The sequence below is a fragment of the Gobius niger genome (genome assembly GCF_951799975.1).
Source record: "Gobius niger genome assembly, chromosome: 13".
Classification (NCBI taxonomy): domain Eukaryota; kingdom Metazoa; phylum Chordata; class Actinopteri; order Gobiiformes; family Gobiidae; genus Gobius; species Gobius niger.
The window spans coordinates 636,585-664,558 of record NC_136864.1 but is presented as its reverse complement, the minus strand read 5'-3'; the positions used below and the strand labels follow the sequence as shown (position 1 = coordinate 664,558).

At 41.8% G+C, this 27,974-nt stretch overlaps 1 protein-coding gene across 1 annotated transcript; it reads left to right on the top strand.

Moving 5' to 3' along the window:
* Positions 1-27,974, top strand: LOC306972833 (pleckstrin homology domain-containing family O member 1-like). The gene is made up of 7 exons (XM_079569540.1): positions 1-121; positions 8,017-8,151; positions 19,048-19,190; positions 21,529-21,649; positions 26,134-26,232; positions 26,312-26,422; positions 27,462-27,974. Exons 1-7 carry the CDS (start codon positions 95-97, stop codon positions 27,876-27,878), a joined length of 1,053 nt encoding a protein of 350 aa, XP_079425666.1. The 5' UTR covers positions 1-94; the 3' UTR covers positions 27,879-27,974.

Genomic DNA, 27,974 nt, shown 5'->3' with positions numbered 1-27,974 from the left:
GCTGCCGGGGGAGGAGTGGCTGAGGGAGCGGGGGGAGAGCAGTGTCTCTCCTCTCTCTGCAGCCTGAGGTCAGAGCTCCCGTCCCGGCGGCGACATGAAGAGGAACAGCGCCGGGAAACGGGTGAGTGCTGATCCCCTCTCCCCCTTTCCTCCTCCTCTCTCCCTCTTTCCTCCTCCTCTCTCCCCCTCTTTCCTCCTCCTCTCTCCCCCTCTTTCCTCCTCTCTCTCCTCTCCCTCTTTCCTCCTCCTCTCTCCCCCCTTTCCTCCTCCTCTCTCCCCCTCTCTTTCCTCCTCCTCTCTCTCCCTCTTTCCTCCTCCTCTCTCTCCCTCTTTCCTCCTCCTCTCTCTCCCTCTTTCCTCCTCCTCTCTCCCCCCTCTTTCCTCCTCCTCTCTCCTCTTTCCTCCTCTCTCTTTCCTCCTCCTCTCTCCTCTTTCCTCCTCCTCTTTCCTCCTCTCTCTCCCTCTTTCCTCCTCTCTCCCTCTTTCCCCCTCCTCTCTCCTCCTCTCTCTCCTCTTTCCTCCTCCCTCTTTCCTCCTCTCTCCCTCTTTCCCCCTCCTCTCTCCCCCTCTCTCCTCCTCTCTCTCCTCTTTCCTCCTCCCTCTTTCCTCCTCTCTCCCTCTTTCCCCCTCCTCTCTCCCCCTCTCTCCTCCTCTCTCCTCTTTCCTCCTCCTCTCTCTCCCTCTTTCCTCCTCTCTCCCTCTTTCCCCCTCCTCTCTCTCCTCTTTCCTCCTCCTCTCTTTCCTCCTCTCTCTCCTCTCTCCTCTCTCTCCCTCTTTCCTCCTCCTCTCTCTCCCCCTCTTTCCTCCTCCTCTCTCTCTTTCCCCCTCCTCTCTCCCTCTTTCCTCCTCTCTCCCTCTTTCCCCCTCCTCTCTCCCTCTTTCCTCCTCTCTCCTCCTCTCTCTCCTCTTTCCTCCTCTCTCTCCTCTTTCCTCCTCTCTCTCCTCTTTCCTCCTCTCTCTCTCCTCTCTCCTCTTTCCTCCTCCTCTCTTTCCTCCTCTCTCTCCTCTCTCCTCTCTCTCCCTCTTTCCTCCTCCTCTCTCTCCCCCTCTTTCCTCCTCCTCTCTCTCTTTCCCCCTCCTCTCTCCCTCTTTCCTCCTCTCTCCCTCTTTCCCCCTCCTCTCTCCCTCTTTCCTCCTCCTCTCTCCTCCTCTCTCTCCTCTTTCCTCCTCTCTCTCCTCTTTCCTCCTCTCTCTCCTCTTTCCTCCTCTCTTTCCTCCTCCTCTCTCCTCTTTCCTCCTCCTCTCTTTCCTCCTCTCTCTCCTCTCTCTCCTCTTTCCTCCTCTCTTTCCTCCTCCTCTCTCCTCTTTCCTCCTCCTCTCTCCTCCTCTCTCTCCTCTTTCCTCCTCTCTCTCCTCTTTCCTCCTCTCTCTCCTCTTTCCTCCTCTCTCTCTCCTCTCTCCTCTTTCCTCCTCCTCTCTTTCCTCCTCTCTCTCCTCTCTCCTCTCTCTCCCTCTTTCCTCCTCCTCTCTCTCCCCCTCTTTCCTCCTCCTCTCTCTCTTTCCCCCTCCTCTCTCCCTCTTTCCTCCTCTCTCCCTCTTTCCCCCTCCTCTCTCCCTCTTTCCTCCTCCTCTCTCCTCCTCTCTCTCCTCTTTCCTCCTCTCTCTCCTCTTTCCTCCTCTCTCTCCTCTTTCCTCCTCTCTTTCCTCCTCCTCTCTCCTCTTTCCTCCTCCTCTCTTTCCTCCTCTCTCTCCTCTCTCTCCTCTTCCTCCTCCTCTCTCCTCCTCTCTCTCCTCTTCCTCCTCTCTCTCCTCTTCCTCCTCTCTCTCCTCTTTCCTCCTCTCTTTCCTCCTCCTCTCTCCTCTTTCCTCCTCCTCTCTTTCCTCCTCTCTCTCCTCTCTCTCCTCTTTCCTCCTCTCTTTCCTCCTCTCTCTCCCCCTCTTTCCTCCTCCTCTCTCTCTTCCCCCTCCTCTCTCCCTCTTTCCTCCTCTCTCCCTCTTTCCCCCTCCTCTCTCCCTCTTTCCTCCTCCTCTCTCCTCCTCTCTCTCCTCTTTCCTCCTCTCTCTCCTCTTTCCTCCTCTCTCTCCTCTTTCCTCCTCTCTTTCCTCCTCCTCTCTCCTCTTTCCTCCTCCTCTCTTTCCTCCTCTCTCTCCTCTCTCCCCTCTTTCCTCCTCTCTTTCCTCCTCCTCTCTCCTCTTTCCTCCTCCTCTCTTTCCTCCTCTCTCTCCTCTCTCTCCTCTTTCCTCTCTTTCCTCCTCTCTCTCTCCTCTCTCCTCTTTCCTCCTCCTCTCCACCTCTTTCTCCTCTCTCCCTCCTCTCCCCTCTTTCCTCCTCTCTCCCTCTTTCCTCCTCTCTCTCCCTCTTTCCTCCTCTCTCTCTCCCTCTTTCCTCCTCTCTTTCCTCCTCCTCTCTCCCTCTTTCCTCCTCCTCTCTCCCTCTTTCCTCCTCTCTCTCTCCCTCTTTCCTCCTCCTCTCTCCCTCTTTCCTCCTCTCTCCCTCTTTCCTCCTCCTCTCTTTCCTCCTCCTCTCTCCCTCTTTCCTCCTCCTCTCTCCCTCTTTCCTCCTCTCTCTCTCCCTCTTTCCTCCTCCTCTCTCCCTCTTTCCTCCTCTCTCCCTCTTTCCTCCTCCTCTCTCCCTCTTTCCTCCTCTCTCCCTCTTTCCTCCTCTCTCTCCCTCTTTCCTCCTCTCTCTCTCCCTCTTTCCTCCTCTCTCCACCTCTTTCCTCCTCTCTCCCTCTTTCCTCCTCTCTCTCTCCCTCTTTCCTCCTCCTCTCTCCCTCTTTCCTCCTCTCTCCCTCTTTCCTCCTCCTCTCTCCCTCTTTCCTCCTCTCTCTCCCTCTTTCCTCCTCTCTCTCTCCCTCTTTCCTCCTCTCTCTCCCTCTTTCCTCCTCTCTCTCTCCCTCTTTCCTCCTCTCTCCACCTCTTTCCTCTTCTCTCCCTCTTTCCTCTCTCTCCCTCCTCTCTCCCCTCTTTCCTCCTCTCTCTCTCCTCTCTCTCCTCTCTCTCCCCTCTTTCCTCCTCTCTCTCCCTCCTCTCTCCCCTCTTTCCTCCTCTCTCTCTCCTCTCTCTCCTCTCTCTCCCCTCTTTCCTCCTCTCTCTCCCTCCTCTCTCCCCTCTTTCCTCCTCTCTCTCCCTCCTCTCTCCCCTCTTTCCTCTCTCTCTCCTCTCTCTCCCCTCTTTCCTCCTCTCTCTCCCTCCTCTCTCCCCTCTTTCCTCTCTCTCTCCCCCTCTCTCCCTCTTTCCTCCTCTCTCCCCCTCTTTCCTCCTCTCCCTCTCTCTCCTCTCTCTCCCTCTCTCCTCCTCTCTCCCCCTCTCCCCTCTTCCCTCCTCTCTCCCCCTCTTTCCTCCTCCTCTCTCTCCTCTCTCTCCCTCTCTCCTCCTCTCTCCCCCTCTCCCCTCTTCCCTCCTCTCTCCCCCTCTTCCCTCCTCTCGCCCCCTCTTTCCTCCTCTTTCCTCTCTCTCCCTCTTTCCTCCTCTTTCCTCCTCCTCTCTCCTCTCTCTCTCCCTCTTTCCCCCTCCTCTCCCCCTCTCACCTCTTCACCCCCACCTGAACCCTGCACATTTCCCCCAGTCATCCTCCAGGCTTTACCCAAATCTACCGGCTCCATGAACAGAGCTCCTTCAGACTCATGAATTATGCGGCGCTCGGTGACGCGCGCGGCGCCCGAGGATCATGTGACCCGAGGCCGCGGTCACATGATCCTCCTCTCCTTTAATCACAGACCGGAGACAACGAGGCCTTAACCTGTTAACCCCCACCGGGACCCAGCTTTACCCAAATCTGAACGCCTCTGGACCGGAGCGGACAGCCTCATTTGAAAGCTGAGGATGATAAATCTAACCTCTCTCGCGTACTGTCAGAAATTAAGCCACATAAACACATGAAAACAAAACCAAGGTTAGAGCTCAGGGCTTAGCTTTCAAATGAGGCGTCACTGTGGCCTGTAGGTGGAAGACCTGAGTAAATAAAGACCTGGTCCTCAAAGTAAATAAAGACCTGGTCCTCAAAGTAAATAAAGACCTGGTCCTCAAAGTAAATAAAGACCTGGTCCTCAAAGCACTCGAGTAAATAAAGACCTGGTCCTCAAAGTAAATAAAGACCTGGTCCTCAAAGCACTTGAGTAAATAAAGACCTGGTCCTCAAAGTAAATAAAGACCTGGTCCTCAAAGTAAATAAAGACCTGGTCCTCAAAGCACTCGAGTAAATAAAGACCTGGTCCTCAAAGTAAATAAAGACCTGGTCCTCAAAGCACTTGAGTAAATAAAGACCTGGTCCTCAAAGCACTCGAGTAAATAAAGACCTGGTCCTCAAAGTAAATAAAGACCTGGTCCTCAAAGTAAATAAAGACCTGGTCCTCAAAGTAAATAAAGACCTGGTCCTCAAAGCACTTGAGTAAATAAAGACCTGGTCCTCAAAGTAAATAAAGACCTGGTCCTCAAAGCACTTGAGTAAATAAAGACCTGGTCCTCAAAGCACTCGAGTAAATAAAGACCTGGTCCTCAAAGTAAATAAAGACCTGGTCCTCAAAGTAAATAAAGACCTGGTCCTCAAAGTAAATAAAGACCTGGTCCTCAAAGTAAATAAAGACCTGGTCCTCAAAGTAAATAAAGACCTGGTCCTCAAAGTAAATAAAGACCTGGTCCTCAAAGTAAATAAAGACCTGGTCCTCAAAGCACTCGAGTAAATAAAGACCTGGTCCTCAAAGTAAATAAAGACCTGGTCCTCAAAGTAAATAAAGACCTGGTCCTCAAAGTAAATAAAGACCTGGTCCTCAAAGCACTCGAGTAAATAAAGACCTGGTCCTCAAAGTAAATAAAGACCTGGTCCTCAAAGCACTTGAGTAAATAAAGACCTGGTCCTCAAAGCACTCGAGTAAATAAAGACCTGGTCCTCAAAGTAAATAAAGACCTGGTCCTCAAAGCACTCGAGTAAATAAAGACCTGGTCCTCAAAGTAAATAAAGACCTGGTCCTCAAAGTAAATAAAGACCTGGTCCTCAAAGTAAATAAAGACCTGGTCCTCAAAGCACTCGAGTAAATAAAGACCTGGTCCTCAAAGTAAATAAAGACCTGGTCCTCAAAGCACTCGAGTAAATAAAGACCTGGTCCTCAAAGTAAATAAAGACCTGGTCCTCAAAGCGCTCGAGTAAATAAAGACCTGGTCCTCAAAGCGCTTGAGTAAATAAAGACCTGGTCCTCAAAGCACTCGAGTAAATAAAGACCTGGTCCTCAAAGCACTCGAGTAAATAAAGACCTGGTCCTCAAAGCGCTCGAGTAAATAAAGACCTGGTCCTCAAAGCGTTTGAGTAAATAAAGACCTGGTCCTCAAAGCGCTTGAGAAATCTGCACAAAGTCAGTCCCAGTAGAATCAGATTTTGTGTGACTCCATAGGACGCCTCTTTGCCTCTTGCAGAGTCGTGTCGTGTTGCTGATGAAGCTGGAATGTAAAAACAGAGCTTCACCTCTTAATCCCCGAGTCTCTCCATAAAACAGAGGCTGATCTTCCTCCATTTAAATGCAGTAAAAGTGAGAGCGTGACTTTGGCTCCAGGCCCTGATCCTTTGGGCTGAGATTTGAATAACAAGTCACTGCTGTGGTGGAATCTTTGAGCTCAGGTAGAACTTTCATCTTCACCCTGAGTGTTTCTAAGAGCTGAAAGTAACGTGAGATCAATAAAGGCAGATCTCATCAGTCCATCCACGGCCTGTCCTCGTCCAGACGCTGCACATCCTCCTCCTCCTCTGGTTTCAAATCAAATTTAAAATGTTTTTTTAAAGCTCTTCATGGACACGTTTCTCTCCGAGCTTCTGTCCATCCAGCGCCGTCTCCTCCTCTCAGGGGGTTTGGACAGTTTAGAGCCCGAAGCAGAAATATTTAAAGGATCTGGATCTGCCATTTTATCCATCCAAAAGTAAAGTAAAGGCATTTATATTATTGTACCTCTACCGCTATGGAGCACTCATTTCTGTGAGAAATACAAGTATTTTCTGGGATATTTTACAAACCCGGAAGACATGACGCTTCAATTCAGTTAACTCCGCCCCCTCTCTCCGAGCTAATCCGCACATGCAACATTAGCAGTAAAATAAATGTAAATATCACCGCAATAAGTGAAGTTACGGTGGAATAATACGGAGTTGAGTCTGCAACACAGCTTCATAAATGGCTAACACACGCGCTAATACACGCACGCTAACACACGCGCTAATACACGCACGCTAACACACGCGCTAACACACGCGCTAATACACGCATGTGGCAGGCATATTGGAGACAGGAAGAGAATCGGAGCTAGCGAACGCTGGAGAATCGGGGCTACGGTGTTTAGCGCATGCGCAGGCCTCGCATGTTTACGCAGCTCTTTGATACTTTATTGATCTCACAGACGGAGAAAGTGTTAATTAGGCAATGTGTAAATTATGTCGGCGATATTTATGTAAAAAACATTGAAATAAATAATTGTAATGATGATAGAAATGATAATAACAATTATGAAAGATTTGACAAAGCAAAGCAGCTTAATGAGGACCTAACCTATTTAAATCTTATATTTGGCTGCCTTGTGTGTATATATATAGGCCTATACATATTATCATAGATTGTACATTCTTTAATAGTCAATTGTTGTGTTTTTGTTTAGTCAAATCTGATCATTTATAATTGTTATAATTTATATCATCATCAAAATCATTATTTTGTTCATTTGTATTTTCTATAAATATACACAATTTACAACTTGTTGTTCTGTTGCTTTGTCAAATCTTTCATAATCGTTATCATTTCTATCATCATTACAATTATTTATTTCAATGTATTTTACATAAATATCGCCGACATAATTTACACATTGCCTAATTAACACTTTCTCCATCTGTGAGATCAATAAAGTATCAAAGAGCTGCGTAAACAAGCGAGGCCTGCGCATGCGCTAAACACCGTAGCCCCGATTCTCCAGCGTTTGCTAGCTCCGATTCTCTTCCTGTCTCCAATTCTCTTCCTGTCCCCGATATGCCTGCCACAACGCACGCTAACCCACGAATGCTAACACACTCGCAAACACACACGCTAAAGGTCAGCTCACACTACACGACTTTTATGCCCGATTTCGCTCTAATTCTCAGTCGTGCCGAGTCTAATCAAGTCGCGTCTAGTGGAAGGCGGTCACACAGAGTCGGGTCGTGTAGTGTGGGGGGGTCGTGTTGTGGGGGGGGGTCGTGTAGTGGGGGGGGGTCGTGTAGTGGGGGCGGCAGAAAGACGCGACTAGACTCCAGTCGTAGGAAATCAAACATGTTCGATTTTGGACGTACGGGAGAAACGTGGGTGATTTTACCGACACAAATGTGAATGACAGAGTGATATGAAGACAGGAAAACACCGCCGCGCCTCCTTTTTTCACTTCTCTGTTAAACCAGCGGCACAAACGACGAAACAGCACAACTTTATATCAGCAAAAGTTCACCACAAACACCTTTTCCAGCTACATTTCAACCACGAACAGAGTTTAGCGGCTCTTACTGAGTTTGGAGACGAACTGTTTAGCTTCACCTCGCTGCTAACGGCGGCTAGCCTCCCCTCCGTCTCCTCCGTCTCCTCCATCCTGAGGTCGACGCCCGTCTCCTTTTCTTATTAAATCCACTGAAACACGTCCCGCTTCTTCCTGTCGCCGACTTTTATCTCCATGTGACAGAACTATAGCCCAGTTGAAGCTCCGTAGTAGCAGTAAGCTAGCGCTGCGGTGTTGTGACATTGTTGACACCGTTGACCAATCGGGACACACACGTTATCCCGCGCTCACAAACACAGGCCTGTCTTTGCTGATCTGGGGTCAGTTTTGGAGCCGTAGAGACGACAGACGCGCTGTGTTATAAAACATCAGCTGTTTGTCAGAATCGTGAGGTACGAAAAAGAGCAGGCGTGTCCAGAGTAGGTTAGAAAGAGCTCCTTCTTCACATCTTTGTGCTGATGATGGGAGAGTGTGACCCCTGCGCTGTGGTCTGATGGTTAGATTTGGAAAGTGCTGCGTCTGTGACTGGTTTGTGTGACGTGTTGAGGAAGGGCATCTGACTGTGGTCTCCCCCAGGGCCCGGACCCCCCCGCGCAGACGGAGCGCAGCGGCTGGATCCGGAAGTTCTGTGGGCGGGGCCTGTTCAGGGAGATCTGGAAGAACCGCTTCGTGATCCTGAGAGGAGACCAGCTGTTCATCTGCAGCAAAGAGGTCAGAGGTCACGCCCTAAACCCCTGATGCGCCCGTGACCCCGGCCCCCACGACCCCGCCCCCCACGACCCCGCCCCCCACGACCTCAGCCCCCCACGACCCCGCCCCCCACACTGTGCTCACTGTAGAAATAACAAGGACAAGCGCTGCATGTCTCACTCAGGTTTAGCTCCGGTTTAGGTCTGGTTTAGGTCAGGTTTAGCTCAGGTTTAGGTCAGGTTTAGCTCAGGTTTAGGTCAAGTTTAGGTCTGGTTTAGGTCAGGTTTAGCTCAGGTTTAGGTCAGGTTTAGCTCAGGTTTAGGTCTGGTTTAGGTCTGGTTTAGGTCAGGTTTAGGTCTGGTTTAGCTCAGGTTTAGGTCTGGTTTAGGTCAGGTTTAGGTCTGGTTTAGCTCAGGTTTAGGTCTGTTTTAGCTCAGGTTTAGGTCAGGTTTAGGTCTGGTTTAGCTCAGGTTTAGGTCAGGTTTAGCTCAGGTTTAGGTCTGGTTTAGGTCTGGTTTAGGTCTGGTTTAGGTCAGGTTTAGCTCAGGTTTAGGTCTGGTTTAGGTCTGGTTTAGGTCTGGTTTAGGTCAGGTTTAGGTCAGGTTTAGCTCAGGTTTAGGTCAGGTTTAGGTCAGGTTTAGGTCAGGTTTAGGTCTGGTTTAGGTCTGGTTTAGCTCAGGTTTAGGTCAGGTTTAGGTCAGGTTTAGGTCAGGTTTAGGTCAGGTTTAGGTCAGGTTTAGCTCAGGTTTAGCTCAGGTTTAGCTCAGGTTTAGCTCAGGTTTATGTCAGGTTTAGCTCCGGTTTAGGTCAGGTTTAGGTCTGGTTTAGGTCTGGTTTAGGTCTGGTTTAGGTCTGGTTTAGCTCAGGTTTAGCTCAGGTTTAGCTCCGGTTTAGGTCAGGTTTAGGTCTGGTTTAGGTCTAGTTTAGGTCAGGTTTAGCTCAGGTTTAGCTCCGGTTTAGGTCAGGTTTAGCTCCGGTTTAGGTCAGGTTTAGGTCTGGTTTAGCTCAGGTTTAGCTCAGGTTTAGGTCTGGTTTAGCTCAGGTTTAGCTCCGGTTTACGTCAGGTTTAGGTCTGGTTTAGCTCAGGTTTAGGTCAGGTTTAGGTCTGGTTTAGCTCAGGTTTAGCTCAGGTTTAGCTCAGGTTTAGCTCCGGTTTAGCTCAGGTTTAGGTCTGGTTTAGGTCTGGTTTAGGTCTGGTTTAGCTTAGGTTTAGGTCAGGTTTAGGTCTGGTTTAATCATGGTTTAGCTCAGGTTTAAGTCAGGTTTAGCTTAGGTTTAGGTCAGGTTTAGGTCTGGTTTAGGTCTGGTTTAGCTCAGGTTTAAGCTCAGGTTTAGGTCTGGTTTAGCTCAGGTTTAGGTCTGGTTTAGGTCAGGTTTAGGTCTGGTTTAGGTCTGGTTTAGGTCTGGTTTAGGTCTGGTTTAGGTCTGGTTTAGGTCTGGTTTAGGTCTGGTTTAGGTCAGGTTTAGCTTAGGTTTAGGTCAGGTTTAGGTCTGGTTTAGGTCTGGTTTAGCTCAGGTTTAGGTCTGGTTTAGGTCTGGTTTAGGTCTGGTTTAGCTTAGGTTTAGGTCAGGTTTAGGTCTGGTTTAATCATGGTTTAGGTCTGGTTTAGGTCTGGTTTAGCTCAGGTTTAGGTCTGGTTTAGCTCAGGTTTAGCTCCGGTTTAGTCCTGGTTTAGCTCAGGTTTAGCTCAGGTTTAGGTCTGGTTTAGGTCTGGTTTAGCTCAGGTTTAGCTCCGGTTTAGGTCTGGTTTAGCTCAGGTTTAAGTCTGGTTCAGCTCAGGTTTAGGTCTGGTTTAGGTCTGGTTTAGGTCTGGTTTAGGTCTGGTTTAGGTCTGGTTTAGCTCAGGTTTAAGTCTGGTTCAGCTCAGGTTTAGGTCTGGTTTAGGTCTGGTTTAGGTCTGGTTTAGGTCTGGTTTAGGTCAGGTTCAGCTCAGGTTTAGGTCTGGTTTAGGTCTGGTTTAGGTCTGGTTTAGCTCAGGTTTAGGTCTGGTTTAGGTCTGGTTTAGCTCAGGTTTAGGTCTGGTTTAGCTCAGGTTTAGGTCTGGTTTAGGTCAGGTTTAGGTCTGGTTTAGCTCAGGTTTAGGTCTGGTTTAGCTCAGGTTTAGGTCTGGTTTAGGTCAGGTTTAGCTCAGGTTTAGTCCTGGTTTAGCCCTGGTTTAGTCCTGGTTTAGCCCTGGTTTAGTTCTTGTTTATTCCTGGTTTAGTCTTGGTTTAAACCTGGTTTAGTCCTGGTTTAGCCCTAGTTTAGCTCAGGTTTAGTCCTGGTTTAGTCCTGGTTTAGCCCTGGTTTAGTTCTTGTTTATTCCTGGTTTAGTCTTGGTTTAAACCTGGTTTAGTCCTGGTTTAGCCCTAGTTTAGCCCTGGTTTAGTCCTGGTTTAGTCCTGGTTTAGCCCTGGTTTAGCCCTGGTTTAGCCCTGGTTTAGTCCTGGTTTAGTCCTGGTTTAGCCCTGGTTTAGTCCTGGTTTAGTCCTGGTTTAGTCCTGGTTTAGTCCTGGTTTAGTCCTGGTTTAGCCCTAGTTTAGCTCAGGTTTAGTCCTGGTTTAGTCCTGGTTTAGTCCTGGTTTAGCCCTGGTTTAGCCCTGGTTTAGTCCTGGTTTAGTCCTGGTTTAGCCCTGGTTTAGTCCTGGTTTAGTCCTGGTTTAGTCCTGGTTTAGCCCTGGTTTAGTCCTGGTTTTGCCTTGGTTTAGTCCTGGTTTAGTCCTGGTTTAGCCCTGGTTTAGTCCTGGTTTATCCCTGGTTTAGTCCTGGTTTAGTCCTGGTTTAGCCCTGGTTTAGCCCTGGTTTAGTCCTGGTTTAGTCCTGGTTTAGACCTGGTTCAGTCCTGGTTTAGACCTGGTTTAGTCCTGGTTTAGTCCTGGTTTAGTCCTGGTTCAGTCCTGGTTTAGCCCTGGTTTAGCCCTGGTTTAGTCCTGGTTTAGTCCTGGTTTAGACCTGGTTCAGTCCTGGTTTAGACCTGGTTTAGTCCTGGTTTAGTCCTGGTTTAGACCTGGTTTAGTCCTGTTTAAACCTGGTTTAGCTCAGGTTTAGTACTGGTTTAGCCCTGGTTTAGTCCTGGTTTAGTCCTGTTTAAACCTGGTTTAGTCCTGGTTTAGTCCTGTTTAAACCTGGTTTAGTCCTGGTTTAGTCCTGGTTTATTCGAGACTAAAGTGTGAGACTTTCTCCTGTTCTCAGTTCGAGCTCAGATTTCACTCGGCTCCAGTTTCACTGAAATAAACCTCCACCAACAACAACAGAGTCCGGACGATCGCTGAGCGAAACATTTAAAAAGACTAAAGTGAAGAGACACAGACATGAATATGGGAAACTTCATGTTTTCATACATAATTACCGATATCTTCAGCAGCAAAATCTAAATAATTTTAGTTCCAAAGATTTGCTCGGACGGATTTTGGAGCAGGTTAAAAAACAAATCTGTAAAAAGTCAAATTCCTTATTTATTTTTTCGTGTCTTTCGTGCTACACGTGGATACCAAACATGTCAGGGAGCGACACAGACATGTTGGACGACATTTTACTGTTAACTGTTACATTTTCCACCCCCCCCCCCCCACGTTTTTTCCCCCCAAAACTCTGGAAAAAAAAATCTAAAATCCTCAAAACTGTTCATTTTTTTTACCAAAAAAATACAAATAAAAGTAAAATTAAAAACATAAAAATTAATTAAAAAAATGGCAAAACTGTTCCATTTTTTCCCCTCAAAAATATGTAAGTTAAAAAGTGCCACAAAAAAAAGAATTTTTCAAAACTTTCTAAAATGAAAAAAATCCAAAACTTTTTCAAACATAGAAAAATATTTAAAAATGCACGGTTTCATTTTTTTTTTCCTCCAAAAATGTTCTAATAATGAAAGAAAAAAAAAAGACCATTGAGCGTTTTCGTGTTGGGCTCAAAAATCAGAATCAGAATAAACCTGGTAAAGAGACAAAGTTAAAGCTAAGACGTTGCTTGAATCTAAAGTTAAATCCGGGCCCGACATAAATGTGAATGGACTAAACCCTGTGTTTGTGCCTCGGGGCCAGAGCAGCTGCCGAGTCTGAGGTTCTAATCCCTGAGGTCACATGACGTCAGGGGATTAGCTCAGATTAGGGCGGATTACAGCACAGGCCAGCAGGGGGCGCAGCGTCAGACAGCAGGGTTTACATTCACACCGCGGGACGTCATCTGCAGACCCCACACTTTCGTTTGGAAAACACACATTAAACCCGGAAATGTCCGTTCTTTAGACTTTAGAAACATCTGAAACTTTGTCGTGTTTGTGTTTGTCACGAACACAAACACGACGAGGGCTGCTCGATTATTGAAAAAATAATAATCACGATTATTTTTGTCATAATTGAAATCACGATTATTCAAACGATTATTTGTTGCCTTTAAAAAAAAACATCAAAAAGTGACAAAAATCCAGCAAAAAAGTGACAAAAATCCAGCAAAAAAGTGACAAAAATCCATCAAAAAAAGACAAAAATCCAGCAAAAAAGACAAAAATCCAGCAAAAAAGACAAAAATCCAGCAAAAAAGTGACAAAAATCCAGCAAAAAAAGACAAAAATCCAGCAGAAAAAAGACAAAAATCCATCAAAAAAAGTGAGAAAAACCATCAAAAAAAGACAAAAATCCAGCAGAAAAAAGACAAAAATCCAGCAAAAAAGTGACAAAAATCCATCAAAAAAAGACAAAAATCCAGCAAAAAAGTGATAAAAATCCAGCAAAAAAAGACAAAAATCCAGCAAAAAAAGACAAAAATCCAGCAGAAAAAGTGACAAAAATCCATCAAAAAAGTGACAAAAATCCATCAAAAAAATGACAAAAATCCAGCAAAAAAAGACAAAAATCCAGCAGAAAAAGTGACAAAAATCCATCAAAAAAAGACAAAAATCCATAAAAAAAAAAGACAAAAATCCATCAAAAAAAGACAAAAATCCAGCAAAAAAGTGATAAAAATCCAGCAAAAAAAGACAAAAATCCAGCAGAAAAAGTGACAAAAATCCATCAAAAAAGTGACAAAAATCCATCAAAAAAATGACAAAAATCCAGCAAAAAAAGACAAAAATCCAGCAGAAAAAGTGACAAAAATCCATCAAAAAAAGACAAAAATCCATAAAAAAAAAAGACAAAAATCCATAAAAAAAAGACAAAAATCCATAAAAAAAAAGACAAAAATCCATAAAAAAGTGACAAAAATCCATTAAAAAAGTGACAAAATTCCATAAAAAAAAGACAAAAATACAGCAAAAAAGTGACAAAAATCCCAAAATTAAAAATTTGAATAAAAATAACATTAAAAAAAATTGACATTTTTTTTTGAAAAATTGAAAAAAAAAAATATGATCGATTTTTTGCGATTATGCTAATTTTGTAATCGTTTACTGTTGTAATCGAAATCGTAATCGAATTTCGATTAATTGCACAGCCCTAAACACGACAATGATACAAACGACTGTATTTGACTGATCCACATCTGGAAACATGTCAGGGCCTGGCTCAGGTCCAGGTCCAGGTCCAGGTCCAGGTCCAGGTCCAGGTCCAGGTCCAGGTCCAGGTCCAGGTCCAGGTCCAGGTCCTGGTCCTGGTCCAGGTCCATCTAAAGCATTTACTGCAGAAGGTGCTGAAGTATTCAAAGTAGAAAGTTCACATTTGTTTAAGTCTTAGTAAAAATAACTTTGCACAAATACAGCGCAACGCAAAGTCGACAACACACTGGTCACAAAGTCAACAACACAAAAACCTTTACCCATTAAGCGAGAGTTTGTTTCACTTCCTGATACGTCCAGGGCCGGACTGGGACCGAAAAACAGCCCTGGACTCGCCTTAACCCAGAGCATTTTCTCCATTAAAAGCTTCTTGACTGTAGCGCCTCATTTGAAAGCTAAAATCTAGAAAAGTGATGGTAACTTTTTGTCACGTTTTTGTTGCTTTTTCATTACTTTTTTGTGGCGTGTTTTCGTCATTTTTTCGTTGTGGTTTTGTCTTTTGGGTTTTTTTTCATGTTATTGTTTTTTTCGTCGCTTTGTCGTCACGTTTTCGTCACATTTTGTTGTGTTTTCATCACTTTTTTGTTGCTTTTCCAGCGCATTTTTGTTTTTGGATGCTTTTCTTTTAACCCCTTAACTCCCGCCTGAACCGAGCACATTTTCTCCAGTTTGGCTTTACCCCAATCCAAAAGCTTCTGGAAAAAAGCTGTGAAAATAGCAACAAAACTGAGACGAAAAATTTATGAAAAATTGGCAAAAATGTCACAAAAATGACAAAAGAAATTACAAAAAAAAGACAAAAATGTGACAAAAATGTGATAAAAATTTGACCAAAAAATGACAAAAAAAATGACAAAAAAGTGACAAAAAAGTGAGTTACAAAAATGAGTTGAATACCCTACAAAAAAATTATGGAACAAAAATCTGATGACGTGAGGAAAAAGCTCCTCTCGGTTCAGGCGGGAGTTAAGAGGTTAAGCTTTTAGATTTGGGTAAAGCTCGGTTAGGTAAGGGTAAGGGTAAAGTGAGAGTTCAGACCGGTGGCCCTAGAGCCAGTGGCCCCTCTGTGCTCTTCCAGAATGGACCAGTCCGACCCTGTGTACGTCCGAGTGTCAGACACAGGAAAAGCTTCTTCTGGGTCAGAAAAAGCTCAAATTAACGATTTTGTTTCTGTTTCCTTCCCATTTTTATTTTTTTTTTGTCATATTTGTTCAATATTTGACCTTTTTTTTTCCTTATTTATGCCCCAACTATTTCTCGTTTTCAGACTTTATCCCCGTCATTTTAAATTACCAATATTTTTCCCCATTTATCATCAAATTCTTCCCAAATATTTTATTATAAAAAAAAATCCTCCATTTTTCAAAACATTTCCCACATTTCTTGACATTGGAGCTGAACCTGATAAATGTGCAGGAGTTCCACACATGATTGTTCTGTTTCTGGTTCGAGACGACAAATATTTTAGTTTAGGCATCGAAAAAGTTCAGGTATCGACATCGAAAACCGAGATCCCGGTCGTGTGTTTGGTTTTGTTTCAGGTTAAAGATCCCGGTCGTCATCAGATTTCTTTTCCATCATTTTTTTGTTGGGTATTCAACTCATTTTTGTCATTTTTTGGTCAAATTTTTGTAATTTTTTTTTCAATTTTTTGTAATTTCTTCGTTAATTTTTTTTAATTTTTCCGTCAATTTTTTTTCAAATTTTTGTCATTTTTTCATCAATTTTTTGACATTTTTTTGTCAATTTTCTGTATTTTTTTTTGTCAAATTTTTATCACATTTTTGTTTTTGTCGTCACATTTTTGTCATTTTTTTGTCTTTTTTTTGGTCAATTTTTGTGACATTTTTGGTCGTGTGTTTGGTTTTGTCTCAGGTTAAAGATCTCGGTCGTGTGTTTAGTTTTGTCTCAGGTTAAAGATCTCGGTCGTGTGTTTGGTTTTGTCTCAGGTTAAAGATCTCGGTCGTGTGTTTGGTTTTGCCTCAGGTTAAAGATCTCGGTCGTGTGTTTGGTTTTGTCTCAGGTTAAAGATCTCGGTCGTGTGTTTAGTTTTGTCTCAGGTTAAAGATCTCGGTCGTGTGTTTGGTTTTGTCTCAGGTTAAAGATCTCGGTCGTGTGTTTGGTTTTGTCTCAGGTTAAAGATCTCGGTCGTGTGTTTGGTTTTGTCTCAGGTTAAAGATCTCGGTCGTGTGTTTAGTTTTGTCTCAGGTTAAAGATCTCGGTCGTGTGTTTGGTTTTGTCTCAGGTTAAAGATCTCGGTCGTGTGTTTGGTTTTGTCTCAGGTTAAAGATCTCGCTCGTGTGTTTGGTTTTGTCTCAGGTTAAAGATCTCGGTCGTGTGTTTGGTTTTGCCTCAGGTTAAAGATCTCGGTCGTGTGTTTGGTTTTGTCTCAGGTTAAAGATCTCGGTCGTGTGTTTGGTTTTGTCTCAGGTTAAAGATCTCGGTCGTGTGTTTGGTTTTGTCTCAGGTTAAAGATCCCGGTCGTGTGTTTGGTTTTGTCTCAGGTTAAAGATCTCGGTCGTGTGTTTGGTTTTGTCTCAGGTTAAAGATCCTGGTCGTGTGTTTGGTTTTGTCTCAGGTTAAAGATCATAAAAAATGTGGCAAAAAACGGACAAAAATTTGACAAAAATGTGATTAAAAAAAAGACAAAAATATGACAAAAATATGACAAAAAACTGACAAAAATGTGCCAAAAAAATGACAAAAATGTGCCAAAAAAATGACAAAAAAATGACAAAAATTGACAAAAATGTGAAAAAAATGTGGCAAAAATTGACAAAAATGTGACAAAAAAATGACAAAAATGTGGCAAAAATTGACAAAAATGTGACAAAAAACTGACAAAGAATTGACCAAAAATTGACCAAAAAATGACAAAAATGTGACAAAAAAATGTGACAAAAAACTGAAAAAATTGACCAAAAAATGACAAAAAACTGACCAAAATGTGGCAAAAAAACTGACAAAAAAACTGACAAAAATGTGGCAAAAATTGACAAAAATGTGGCAAAAATGTGACAAAAAACTGACAAAGAATTGACCAAAAAATGACAAAAATGTGACAAAAAAATGTGACAAAAAACTGACAAAAATGTGACAAAAAAAGACACTCAGGTTAAAGATCTCGGTCGTGTGTTTGGTTTTGTCTCAGGTTAAAGATCTCGGTCGTCATCAGAAATCTTTTTTATCATTTTTTTGTTGGGTATTCAACTCATTTTTATCACATTTTTGTTTTTTTCGTCCATTTTTTGTCATTTTTTGTCACATTTTTGTCATTTTTTCGTCCATTTTTTGTCAATTTTTTGTCATTTTTTTGTCCAATTTTTATCAAATTTTTGTCATTTTTTCATCCATTTTTTGTCAAATTTTTATCTTTTTTTTTTTTTTTTGGTCAATTTTTGTGACATTTTTGTTTTTTTTGTCACATTTTTTGTCACATTTTTTGTAATTTTTTTGTCAAATTTTTGTTTTTTTTGGTCAATTTTTGTGACATTTTTGGTCGTGTGTTTGGTTTTGTCTCAGGTTAAAGATCTCGGTCGTGTGTTTTGTCTCAGGTTAAAGATCTCGGTCGTGTGTTTGGTTTTGTCTCAGGTTAAAGATCTCGGTCGTGTGTTTGGTTTTGTCTCAGGTTAAAGATCTCGGTCGTGTGTTTGGTTTTGTCTCAGGTTAAAGATCTCGGTCGTGTGTTTGGTTTTGTCTCAGGTTAAAGATCTCGGTCGTGTGTTTGGTTTTGTCTCAGGTTAAAGATCTCGGTCGTCATCAGATTTCTTTTCCATAATTTTTTTGTTGGGTATTCAACTCATTTTTGTCATTTTTTGGTCAAATTTTTCGTCATTTTTTTGTCAATTTTTTGTAATTTTTTCATCAATTTTTTGGTAAAATTTTTATCACATTTTTGTCATTTTTTGTCACATTTGTGTCATTTTTTAGTCAATTTTTTGTCATTTTTTCATCATTTTTTTGTCAATTTTTTGTAATTTTTTCGTCAAATTTTTGTAATTTTTCCGTTAATTTTTTGTATTTTTTTCGTTAATTTTTTGTAATTTTTTCGTCAAATTTTTATCGCATTTTTGTCATTTTTTTGTTAAATTTTTCATCATTTTTTCATCAATTTTTTGTCATTTTTTCGTCATTTTTTCGTCAATTTTTTGTAATTTTTTAGTCAAATTTTTATCACATTTTAGTTTTTTTTGTGACATTTTTGTCATTTTTTTGGTCAATTTTTGTGACATTTTTGGTCGTGTGTTTGGTTTTTTCTCAGGTTAAAGATCTCGGTCGTACAAAAAAATGACAAAAATATGACAAAAAATGACAAAAATGTGGCAAAAATGAGACAAAAAAAAGACAAAAAAATGACAAAATGTGGCAAAAAAATGACAAAAATGTGGCAAAAAAATGACAAAAATGTGGCAAAAAAATGACAAAAATATGAAAAAAAATGACAAAAATGTGGCAAAAAAATGACAAAAATGTGACAAAAAAATGACAAAAATGTGGCAAAAAAATGATAAAAAAATGACAAAAATGTGACAAAAAATGACAAAAAAATGACAAAAATGTGGCAAAAAAATGATAAAAAAATGACAAAAATGTGGCAAAAAAATGAAAAAAATGTGGCAAAAAAATGAAAAAAATGTGACAAAAAAATGACAAAGAAATGACAAAAATGTGACAAAAAAATGACAAAGAAATGACAAAATGTGGCAAAAAAATGACAAAAATATGACAAAAAATGACTAAAATGTGGCAAAAAAATGACAAAAATGTGGCAAAAAAATGACAAAAATGTGACAAAAAAATGACAAAAAAATGTGACAAAAAAATGTGACAAAAATGTGGCAAAAATTTGACAAAAAAATGACAAAAATGTGGCAAAAAATGACAAAAAATGTGGCAAAAAAATGACAAAAAAAAACAAAAAAAAACAAACAAGAGTTACAAAAATGAGTTGAATACCCAACAAAAAAATTATGGAAAAAAAATCTGATGACGTGAGGAAAAAGATTGTGTGTTTGGTTTTGTCTCAGGTTAAAGATCCCGGTCGTGTGTTTGGTTTTGTCTCAGGTTAAAGATCTCGGTCGTGTGTTTGGTTTTGTCTCAGGTTAAAGATCCCGGTCGTGTGTTTGGTTTTGTCTCAGGTTAAAGATCTCGGTCGTGTGTTTGGTTTTGTCTCAGGTTAAAGATCTCGGTCGTGTGTTTTGTCTCAGGTTAAAGATCTCGGTCGTGTGTTTGGTCTCAGGTTAAAGATCTCGGTCGTGTGTTTGGTTTTGTCTCAGGTTAAAGATCTCGCTCGTGTGTTTGGTTTTGTCTCAGGTTAAAGATCTCGCTCGTGTGTTTGGTTTTGTCTCAGGTTAAAGATCTCGGTCGTGTGTTTGGTCTCAGGTTAAAGATCTCGGTCGTGTGTTTGGTTTCAGGTTAAATATCTCGGTCGTGTGTTTTGTCTCAGGTTAAAGATCCCGGTCGAGGGGACGAGGTGCTGGAGCTGCTGGACTTCGATCGCTGTGAGGAGCTGAGGAAGAACCGCAGTCGCAGCAAGAAGAGCCACAGCAAGTTCAGGCTGCTGCGCTCCTCCACCGCCGCCGGGGCTTCGTCTGCGCCGCGAAACACGGTAACCACGGCAACCACGGCAACCTCACCGCCTAAAAAACCGGGACGGGCGATACCGACAAAAATGAATCTCTTAATATTTGTGGCACTTTTGCGATAACCACAGTTTTTCCCAATTCTCTAATTTATTTACTTTATTCTACTTTTTTTCTCCCATTTTTCCTCCCCGCTTTTTTATTTAAAACATAATCAAAGGCAGTGTTGGGGAGTAACTAAATACAGGCATTTTGAGTTACTGTATTCTGGTAAAGTTACTCTTTCATTTGAGAGTATTTAGATTACAGTTACTTTCCAAACATCAAGAGAAACATCCAAGTATCAGTCATTACATTTAGCTCCATATTACACATTATTAAGAACTTTTAAAGGGGGGGGATTATGCAAATGGTCTTTTTCAAGCTTTACATCATGTTATTCTATCACTCCCTCATTAAAAACAGCCTGAAGTGTTGCCTTGGCACATTCACGTATTTCTGAGTAATCTGTAAAAACTCTGATGGCGGCCATTTTAGGGATAGGTTTGCCTGAGTCCTCCTAGGAACGCCCCCACCTCCTTTCCGCCGTCTTTCCCGCGGGTTTTCATTCATAAATATTGACAGATTTGACATCCACGTGTCCTGCTAAGGGGCCCCGTGATGACGCTTTCACCCAAATATGGTGTTTTTCCTCCTACGAGACGCTGGAGCGGAAAAGTGGAAGAACGGGCCGAGCATGCGCACTCGCTACAAAACTTCAGGGCTGGTTTTCTCTGAATGAGAGAAGCCGCACTCGGGCAGAGCCTGAGCCCTTATAGAAGCTCCCACAGACTCCACACTTTACAGGCTGAGACACAACAACATTCTGAAGGTTTTTTCAGAGGGATTTTTTAATATCTAATTCCTAGCCTGATTTATTCAGCTTTGAAACCAAAAAAAAAGGCGGAATTTGAGTTTTTACAGATTTTTTCCCTGATGATTAGTTTATTGAAAAACTAAACAAAATATCCAAAATCCTCTGAAAAAATCTTAGTTACTAATATGTCAATAAAATAAAACCATAACATTTAATCTGGCTCAATTCATTATTTTGATTTTGTTGCCCAAAATATAGGTAATTTTGGCCATTTTAATGCTCAAAATGCCTTATTTTTATGTGAGAACATAAAATGACAGAAAAAATGCCATACATTTTTTCCTCATATTTATATCTGTGATGTTCAGCAAAAGCTTCAAATTGACATCTCTACATTTATTTATTTTCCCCTATTCACCTGCAGTGTCTCACCTTAAGCACTTTTAATGTTGTTTTTCCTCCTATAATAAATAAAATAAAGATTTAAAGAGGGGGTGTTCTGCTTTTGTCAGTCCCATAGCACCAGTCTATATCACACTACAATGATGACAAACCTTCTGTTGGTCTGTAAATGCAGTAAATTAGAATAACTGCCTTGTATAAAATGTCTCTCTCAAAATGGCTGTAGTGAATGTCTTGAAATAGGCCTCTGTCTCTTTAAGAACCTCTGAGCCTTTAGACACGCCCCCTCCACACGCTGTCTGTGGCATCAGTGGGGAGGGGGTTCTGCTGAGGAGCAGTGGTTGGTTACTCGGCTGGTGACCAAAGCTCGGAGGCGTCTCCAGGAGGTGGGGGCGTTCCTAGGAGGACTCAGGCAAACCTATCCCTAAAATGGCCGCCATCAGCCAAAAATTCAACAAAAAATGACCAAAATTAAACAAAAAATGTGACAAAAATTCAACAAAAAAATGTGACAAAAAATGACAAAAATTCAACAAAAAATGTGACAAAAATTCAACAAAAAATGACAAAAATAAAAAAAAAATGTGACAAAAATTCAAAAAGAAAATGTGACAAAAATGACATAAATTCAACAAAAAAGTGACAAAAATTCAACAAAAAAGTGACAAAAATTCAACAAAAAAGTGACAAAAATTCAACAAAAAATGACAAAAATAAAAAAAAATGTGACAAAAATGTGACAAAAAAGTGACAAAAATTCAACAAAAATGTGACAAAAATTCAAAAAAAAATGTGACAAAAAAGTGACAAAAATTCAACAAAAAAGTGACAAAAACTCAACAAAAAAAATGACAAAAATGTGACACAAACCTATCCCTAAAATGGCCGCCATCAGAGTTTTTACAGATTACTCAGAAATACGTGAATGTGCCAAGGCAACACTTCAGGCATGTTTTTAATGAGGGAATAACATACATAACCTCTTTAAACGCCTTCAGCCACAGTTCATACAAACACGCGTGTCACATGATGAGGGTTAAAGTCTGTAAATAAAAGAGAAACCGTTGTGAATATATCTGAAGTAAAGACTGACCTCTGTGTTGATGCAGAGTCTGCTGTTCCTCGCCCTGAGCCCGGAGGAGAAAGAGTCCTGGATCCAAGTCCTGAACTCCGCCCTGAGCCGAGCCAAGAACCGAGTCCTGGACCAGGTACAGGCCACGCCCACGTACTAAAGATTTGCTCAGAGTTAACTAGTTATGAGTGAAAAAAAATCTAAACTTTTTCATAATTTTCCAAAGTTTTTTCCAAACCAAGAGAGTTTGGGCTGTTTTTAGTTAAAACCAAGACAAATCTCCACATATTCCATTAAAACCTAGGCCTTGTTTCAGATCTCCGGCTCAGACTCTGGGGGGGTTGGAGAGGGGGGGGGTTGTTGTCGTTATGTCACTGCAGTTTCCTCTGGACGTGTTTTGAAGTTTGTGACGCTGATCGAGCGACGCCTGCAGCGAAAACCATCGACCCACGATCAATATGGCAGATTGATCAGTGGAAAACAGCTGCTGCACCGGGACACGTGTACTGGAGTACTCTGGGACGTGTACCGCAGTACTCAGGCCCCTGTCCCTCGCAGACATGGATCAATAAGAGTTGGGCTGAGAGGTTAAAGGAATAGGCCACCGTTTTTACATACTGAGATATGTTCTTACCTAACCTTAGTCGAGTTAATATATCCCCGTCTGGTCTTTGTCCGTGCGCTCACACATACGCAGCCTCTCCCACATGTCACATAGCTCCGAAAAAGCTCACGATAGAAGCTACCAAGCTCTTCCACGTGTTCCCTATTTAAATAAAGTTACGTGAAGTGTTTTCATGCCAAGTATATTTACACAGAAATGTAACATGTGGATTTTATAAGCAGATAAAAAGGGGGACTATATTGTGAGGCGTAATGATACAGGAGCAAAACGTCCGCGCAGTAACTCCTAAAGACTTCCCCCGCTCACTTCCGTCAATAACCTTTAGGAGTTACTGCGCGGACGTTTTACTCCTGTATCATTACGCCTCACAATATAGTCCCCCTTTTTATCTGCTTATAAAATCGACATGTTACATTTCTGTGTAAATATACTTGGCATGAAAACACTTCACGTAACTTTATTTAAATAGGGAACACGTGGAAGAGCTTGGTAGCTTCTATCGTGAGCTTTTTCGGAGCTATGTGACATGTGGGAGAGGCTGCGTATGTGTGAGCGCACGGACAAAGACCAGACGGGGATATATTAACTCGACTAAGGTTAGGTAAGAACATATCTCAGTATGTAAAAACGGTGGCCTGTTCCTTTAAGAGGTCCAAACAGTCTCATCTCTGTGGACCAGGGCCGTCAATGACCAAGATTTTTTGGTCGACCTAAAACATGCTCTGACCAACGATTGGTCGGCTAAAAGGGGGCGTGGCCTGGCGCTGACGCAACAAAGACTTTTCTGACCCAAACTCCTAGAATTCTATCCCAAACTGCACTCACAAGACAGAAATGCTGTAACCACTAGACCAGGGGTGGCAACGTCAGGCCCGGGAGCCAAAACCGGCCCTCCATGATCAAACTCTATGACCCAAATCAGATCAAATGCCTGTTACGGCGTGTTAAGTAATCTACAAATGTGAAAAATACTGTCAATTCCTTAAAAGGCCTTAGCAGAACATCCTTTTAGTCCACAATCCTAAAAGAATACTCATCTTAAGGAAGTAAATTCAAGTCAATCTACTTGAATTGGCTTGTTGCGCGGTGTGGCTATGCTAGTTCCTCTGACCTGAAGGTGTGAGCGCCTGGACTTCCTGTCTGTTTTCTTTTCCTGGAATAATAATCATATTGTCTAAAGATTACGTTGTCGGCGGTGAGTTCCTGGTCGATGATCATTTACTGTGTTCAAATCATGATGTAACGAGTTCAGAGGAGACGCCTGTGATCATAAAGGATTGATAGTTTGTTTTGAAGCTAAAGGCTAACATGCTATGAAAAAAATATACATAAAAAGGCACTATTTCAAATTGTGTAATGCATTAACCCTTAACTCCCGCCTGAACCGAGCACATTTTCTCCAGTTTGGCTTTACCCCAATCCAAAAGCTTCTGGGAAAAAGGTGTGAAAATAGCAACAAAACTGAGACGAAAAACAATGATGGAAATGAGAAAACATTGACAAAAAATTGATGAAAAAGTGGCAAAAATGTGACAAAAAAATGACAACAATTTGATTAAAAAAAAGACAAAAAAATGACAAAAATTTGATTAAAAACATGACAAAAAAATGACCAAAATGTGACAAAAATGCGATAAAACATTGACGAAAATAATTACAAAAAAATTGACAGAAAAGGATAAAAATTTGACAAAAAAATAAAAAAAAAATGACAAAAAATGTGACAAAAATGAGTTGAATCCCCAACAAGAAAATGATGGGGAAAAAAATCTGAAGACGTGAGGAAAAAGATCCTCTCGGTTCAGGTGGGAGTTACAGAGTTTAAATTAGCCTTTAGCTTCAAGACAAACTCCCTGATCCTCACAAACATAAACGTCTCCTCTATGGAAATATTTCTACCAGGAACTCCCTGGTCTGAGCTCATCTTAATGGAAATGAATACAAACAGGAAGTACTAGCGCCCACAGCTTCAGCTCAGAGGAACTAGCGTAGCCACATTGTGCAACGAGAGATTAAATCCAAAAGTTTGAGTAGATTTGGTCCGGGCCGAGCACAAGTTGTTCCTTGAATCAGATGATTTTGTAAAATTTCAAGTGAAAAATAAATGATTTCTACAGTAAAAGTTCATTTGTTTGATTTCCAGTGGGATTTCTATTCGTTCCATTGGCATTAGCATTTTTATCTGATCTTAGAATAGTTCAAATCGACTAAAATTTAACATAAAAAAAAATAATTTAAGCGATTTCAAGTCATTTATCTGATTGAAGATGGACATTTCCCAGTGTGAATGATGTACAGCACTGGCATAATGTAGAGGAAAGTGATGCTTTGCTTCCGGCTCTTGGTCTTTGGAGGATGAAGAAAACCTGCCCTCCCCCTGCACTAAACTATATATAGAAACAACTTAAACGGTGCATTTATGTGTAAAGTCACATTAATCTCAGCTTTGTCTTTAATCTCAGACTCCGTTACATCTGCTGCTGTACATGTGCTGTCCATACATCCATATAATAACGCGGTAGTTTCTTCTTCCATCATCGCCCCGTCCTCAAAAGTCTAACGCGGAGCTCCTCGTCTTATTTACCTCGGAAAAGACAGAATGAAGCGGAGAAAGACTCAAAGGAAGCCTGATGCTATAGGTACTTTCGGTTTGGTTTCTCCTGTAGAGCCGCTGACAGAGGCGGCGTCAGACTCACGGATATTTCACTGGAACCCGAGAGTTTGAGGTTTAACACCTGTAGAAGGAAATATCTCTGTTGCTTAACCTCTTAACTCCCGCCTGAACCGAGAGGATCTTTTTCCTCACGTCTTCAGATTTCTTTTCCATCATTTTCTTGTTGGGTATTCAACTCATTTTTGTCACATTTCTGTCATTTTTTCGTCCATTTTTTGTCAATTTTTTGTAATTTTTTGTCAATTTTTTATCATATTTTGGTCATTTTTTGGGCATATTTTGGTCATTTTTTCGTCAATTTTTTGTCATTTTTTTGTCATTATTTGTGTCATTATTTGTGACATTTTGTGTCATTTTTTGTCAGATTTTGGTCTTTTTTTGGTCATTTTTGTCATTTTTTTGTCGATTTTTTTTTGTCATTTTTTGTCACATTTTTGTCAATTTTTTGTCATTTTTTTCACATTTTGGTTTTTTTTTTTTATACATTTTTGTCATTTTTTTGTCGATTTTTTGTCACATTTTTGTCAATTTTTTGTCATTTTTTTCACATTTTGGTTTTTTTTTTTTTAACATTTTTGTCATTTTTTGTCACATTTTTGCCACTTTTTCGTCAATTTTTCGTCAATTTTTCGTCCATTTTTTTAATCATATTTTGGTCATTTTTTTGGCATATTTTGGTCATTTTTTCGTCAATTTTTTGTCATTTTTTTGTCATTATTTGTGTCATTATTTGTGACATTTTGTGTCATTTTTTGTCAGATTTTGGTCTTTTTTTGGTCATTTTTGTCATTTTTTTGTCGATTTTTTTTTGTCATTTTTTGTCACATTTTTGTCATTTTTTTGTCGATTTTTTGTCACATTTTTGTCAATTTTTTGTCATTTTTTTCACATTTTGGTTTTTTTTTTTTTAACATTTTTGTCATTTTTTGTCACATTTTTGCCACTTTTTCGTCAATTTTTCGTCAATTTTTCGTCCATTTTTCGTCCATTTTTTTAATCATATTTTGGTCATTTTTTTGTCACATTTTTGCCACTTTTTCGTCAATTTTTTGTCACTTTTTTGTCACATTTCCATCCTTGTTTTCGTCTCAGTTTTGTCGCTATTTTCTCACCTTTTTTCCAGAAGCTTTTGGATTGGGGTAAAGCCAAACTGGAGAAAATGTGCTCGGTTCAGGTGGGAGTTAAGGGGTTAAGACTTGACTTAGACCTGCTGTTTGAGGCCGGTGACCCCCATGACCCCCCCATGACCCCCCATGACTCGCTGTGAACAGGAAACGACGCTGAGGAAATTCTGACGTCACGTGTTTGCTTGTGTTTCCAGGTGACGGCGGACGATTCGCAGCTTTTCCATCCGACCCGGGACCGAGCGAAGATCCCCCACACGCGGCGCCCGCCCACACGAGGACACCTGCTGGCCGTGGTCAGTACCACACCACCGTCACTGCTGCTCATGCTAACGCTAACGCTAACGCTAACGTCAGCCCGTGTCTCTGCTCCAGGCGGCGGCTTCCTCTGACGGAGCTCTGACTCTGGACCTGATCCACGAAGAAGAGCCGAGACCCAGGACCAACACCGGGTCTTCCAGAAAACACCACACCCTGCCCCGACAGGTACTGACCCCCTGACAGGTACTGACCCCGTGACAGGTACTGACCCCCTGACAGGTACTGACCCCGTGACAGGTACTGACCCCGAGACAGGTACTGACTGGGAAAGAAAAATTAAAATATAGGAAATAATGGAGGGAAAACTGTATGATAATTACCCCTTGTATAACCGTTACCTCTTGTATATTTCACTAGAACCCGAGTGTTTGAGGTTTAACACCTGTAGAAGGAAACATCTCAGACACAGTTGTTTAACCTCTTAACTCCCGCCTGAACCGAGAGGATCTTTTTCCTCACGTCATTTTTTTGTTTGGTTTTCAACTCATTTTTTATCACATTTTTGTCATTTTTTTGTCATTTTTTAGTCACATTTTTGTCATTTTTTGGTCACTTTTTTGTCATTTTTTATCACATTTTTGTCATTTTTTTGTCATTTTTTAGTCACATTTTTGTCATTTTTTGGTCACTTTTTTGTCATTTTTTAATCACATTTTTGTCATTTTTTTGTCAATTTTTTGTCATTTTTTTTATCACATTTGTCATTTTTTTGTCAATTTTTTGTGATTTTTTGTCTTTTTTTTAACACATTTTTTGTAATTTTTTTGTCCATTTTTTGTCAAATTTTTGTCCATTTTTTGTGATTTTTTTTGTCACATTTTTATCACATTTTTGTCATTTTTTTATCACATTTTTGTCATTTTTTTATCACATTTTTGTCATTTTTTTGTCACATTTTTGTCATTTTTTTATCACATTTTTGTCATTTTTCGTCCATTTTTTGTAATTTTTTGTCAATTTTTAGTAAAATTTTTAACACATTTTTGTCACGAGACAGGTACTGACCCCGTGACAGGTACTGACCTCGTGACAGGTACTGACCTCGTGACAGGTACTGACCTCGTGACAGGTACTGACCCCGTGACAGGTACTGACCCCGAGACAGGTACTGACTGGGAAGGAAAATTTAAAATATAGGAAATAATGGAGGGAAAACTGTATGATAATTACCCCTTGTATAACCGCTACCTCTCGTATCCTGCAGGTGGCGCCGCGGTCGTCAGCGTCGGAGAAGAGCGCGTCTCTGGACCAGATCCACCGAGCCTCGAGTCACGAGTCCGACTCCGAGAGCCTGATCCGACTGCAGCGGCTCATCCAGGACAAGATCCAGCTCACCGAGCGGCTCCTGGAGGGACTCGTGGCGGGCCAGGGGGCGGAGCCTGAAGCGGCGCCGCACTCTGACTCAAAGCGGGACACGAGCGGAGACCCAGAGCCGACCCGGGACCAGGAGGCGGGGCAGGAGGAGGCGGGGCGGGAGGAGGCGGGGCAGGAGGAGGCGCGCCGGCTGCTGCTCGAGGCCAAGGCCCAGTGGAACCAGGCTCTGCAGGTCCTCACGGAGGTCCGGGAGCTCAAGCAGCTGTTTCTGCAGCTGGACAAGAGGGGCGGGGCTAAACCCAGCTGATGTGGGCGGAGCCAAACCCAGGAGGCAGCGGGACTGACCTCGTTTACGCAGATCCTCCGGGATTTAGAGTGTGATTGTTGCTAAAACGAAAAGCTT

Bases quoted from the DNA above. Each gene is read 5' to 3' on its own strand.
- LOC306972833 (XM_079569540.1), top strand. From the start codon at position 95: ATGAAGAGGAACAGCGCCGGGAAACGG. The intron at 122-8,016 runs GTGAGTGCTGAT...GGTCTCCCCCAG, and splicing joins GGAACAGCGCCGGGAAACGG to GGCCCGGACCCCCCCGCGCA. The intron at 19,191-21,528 runs GTCTGCGCCGCG...TCTGAAGTAAAG, and splicing joins TCCACCGCCGCCGGGGCTTC to ACTGACCTCTGTGTTGATGC.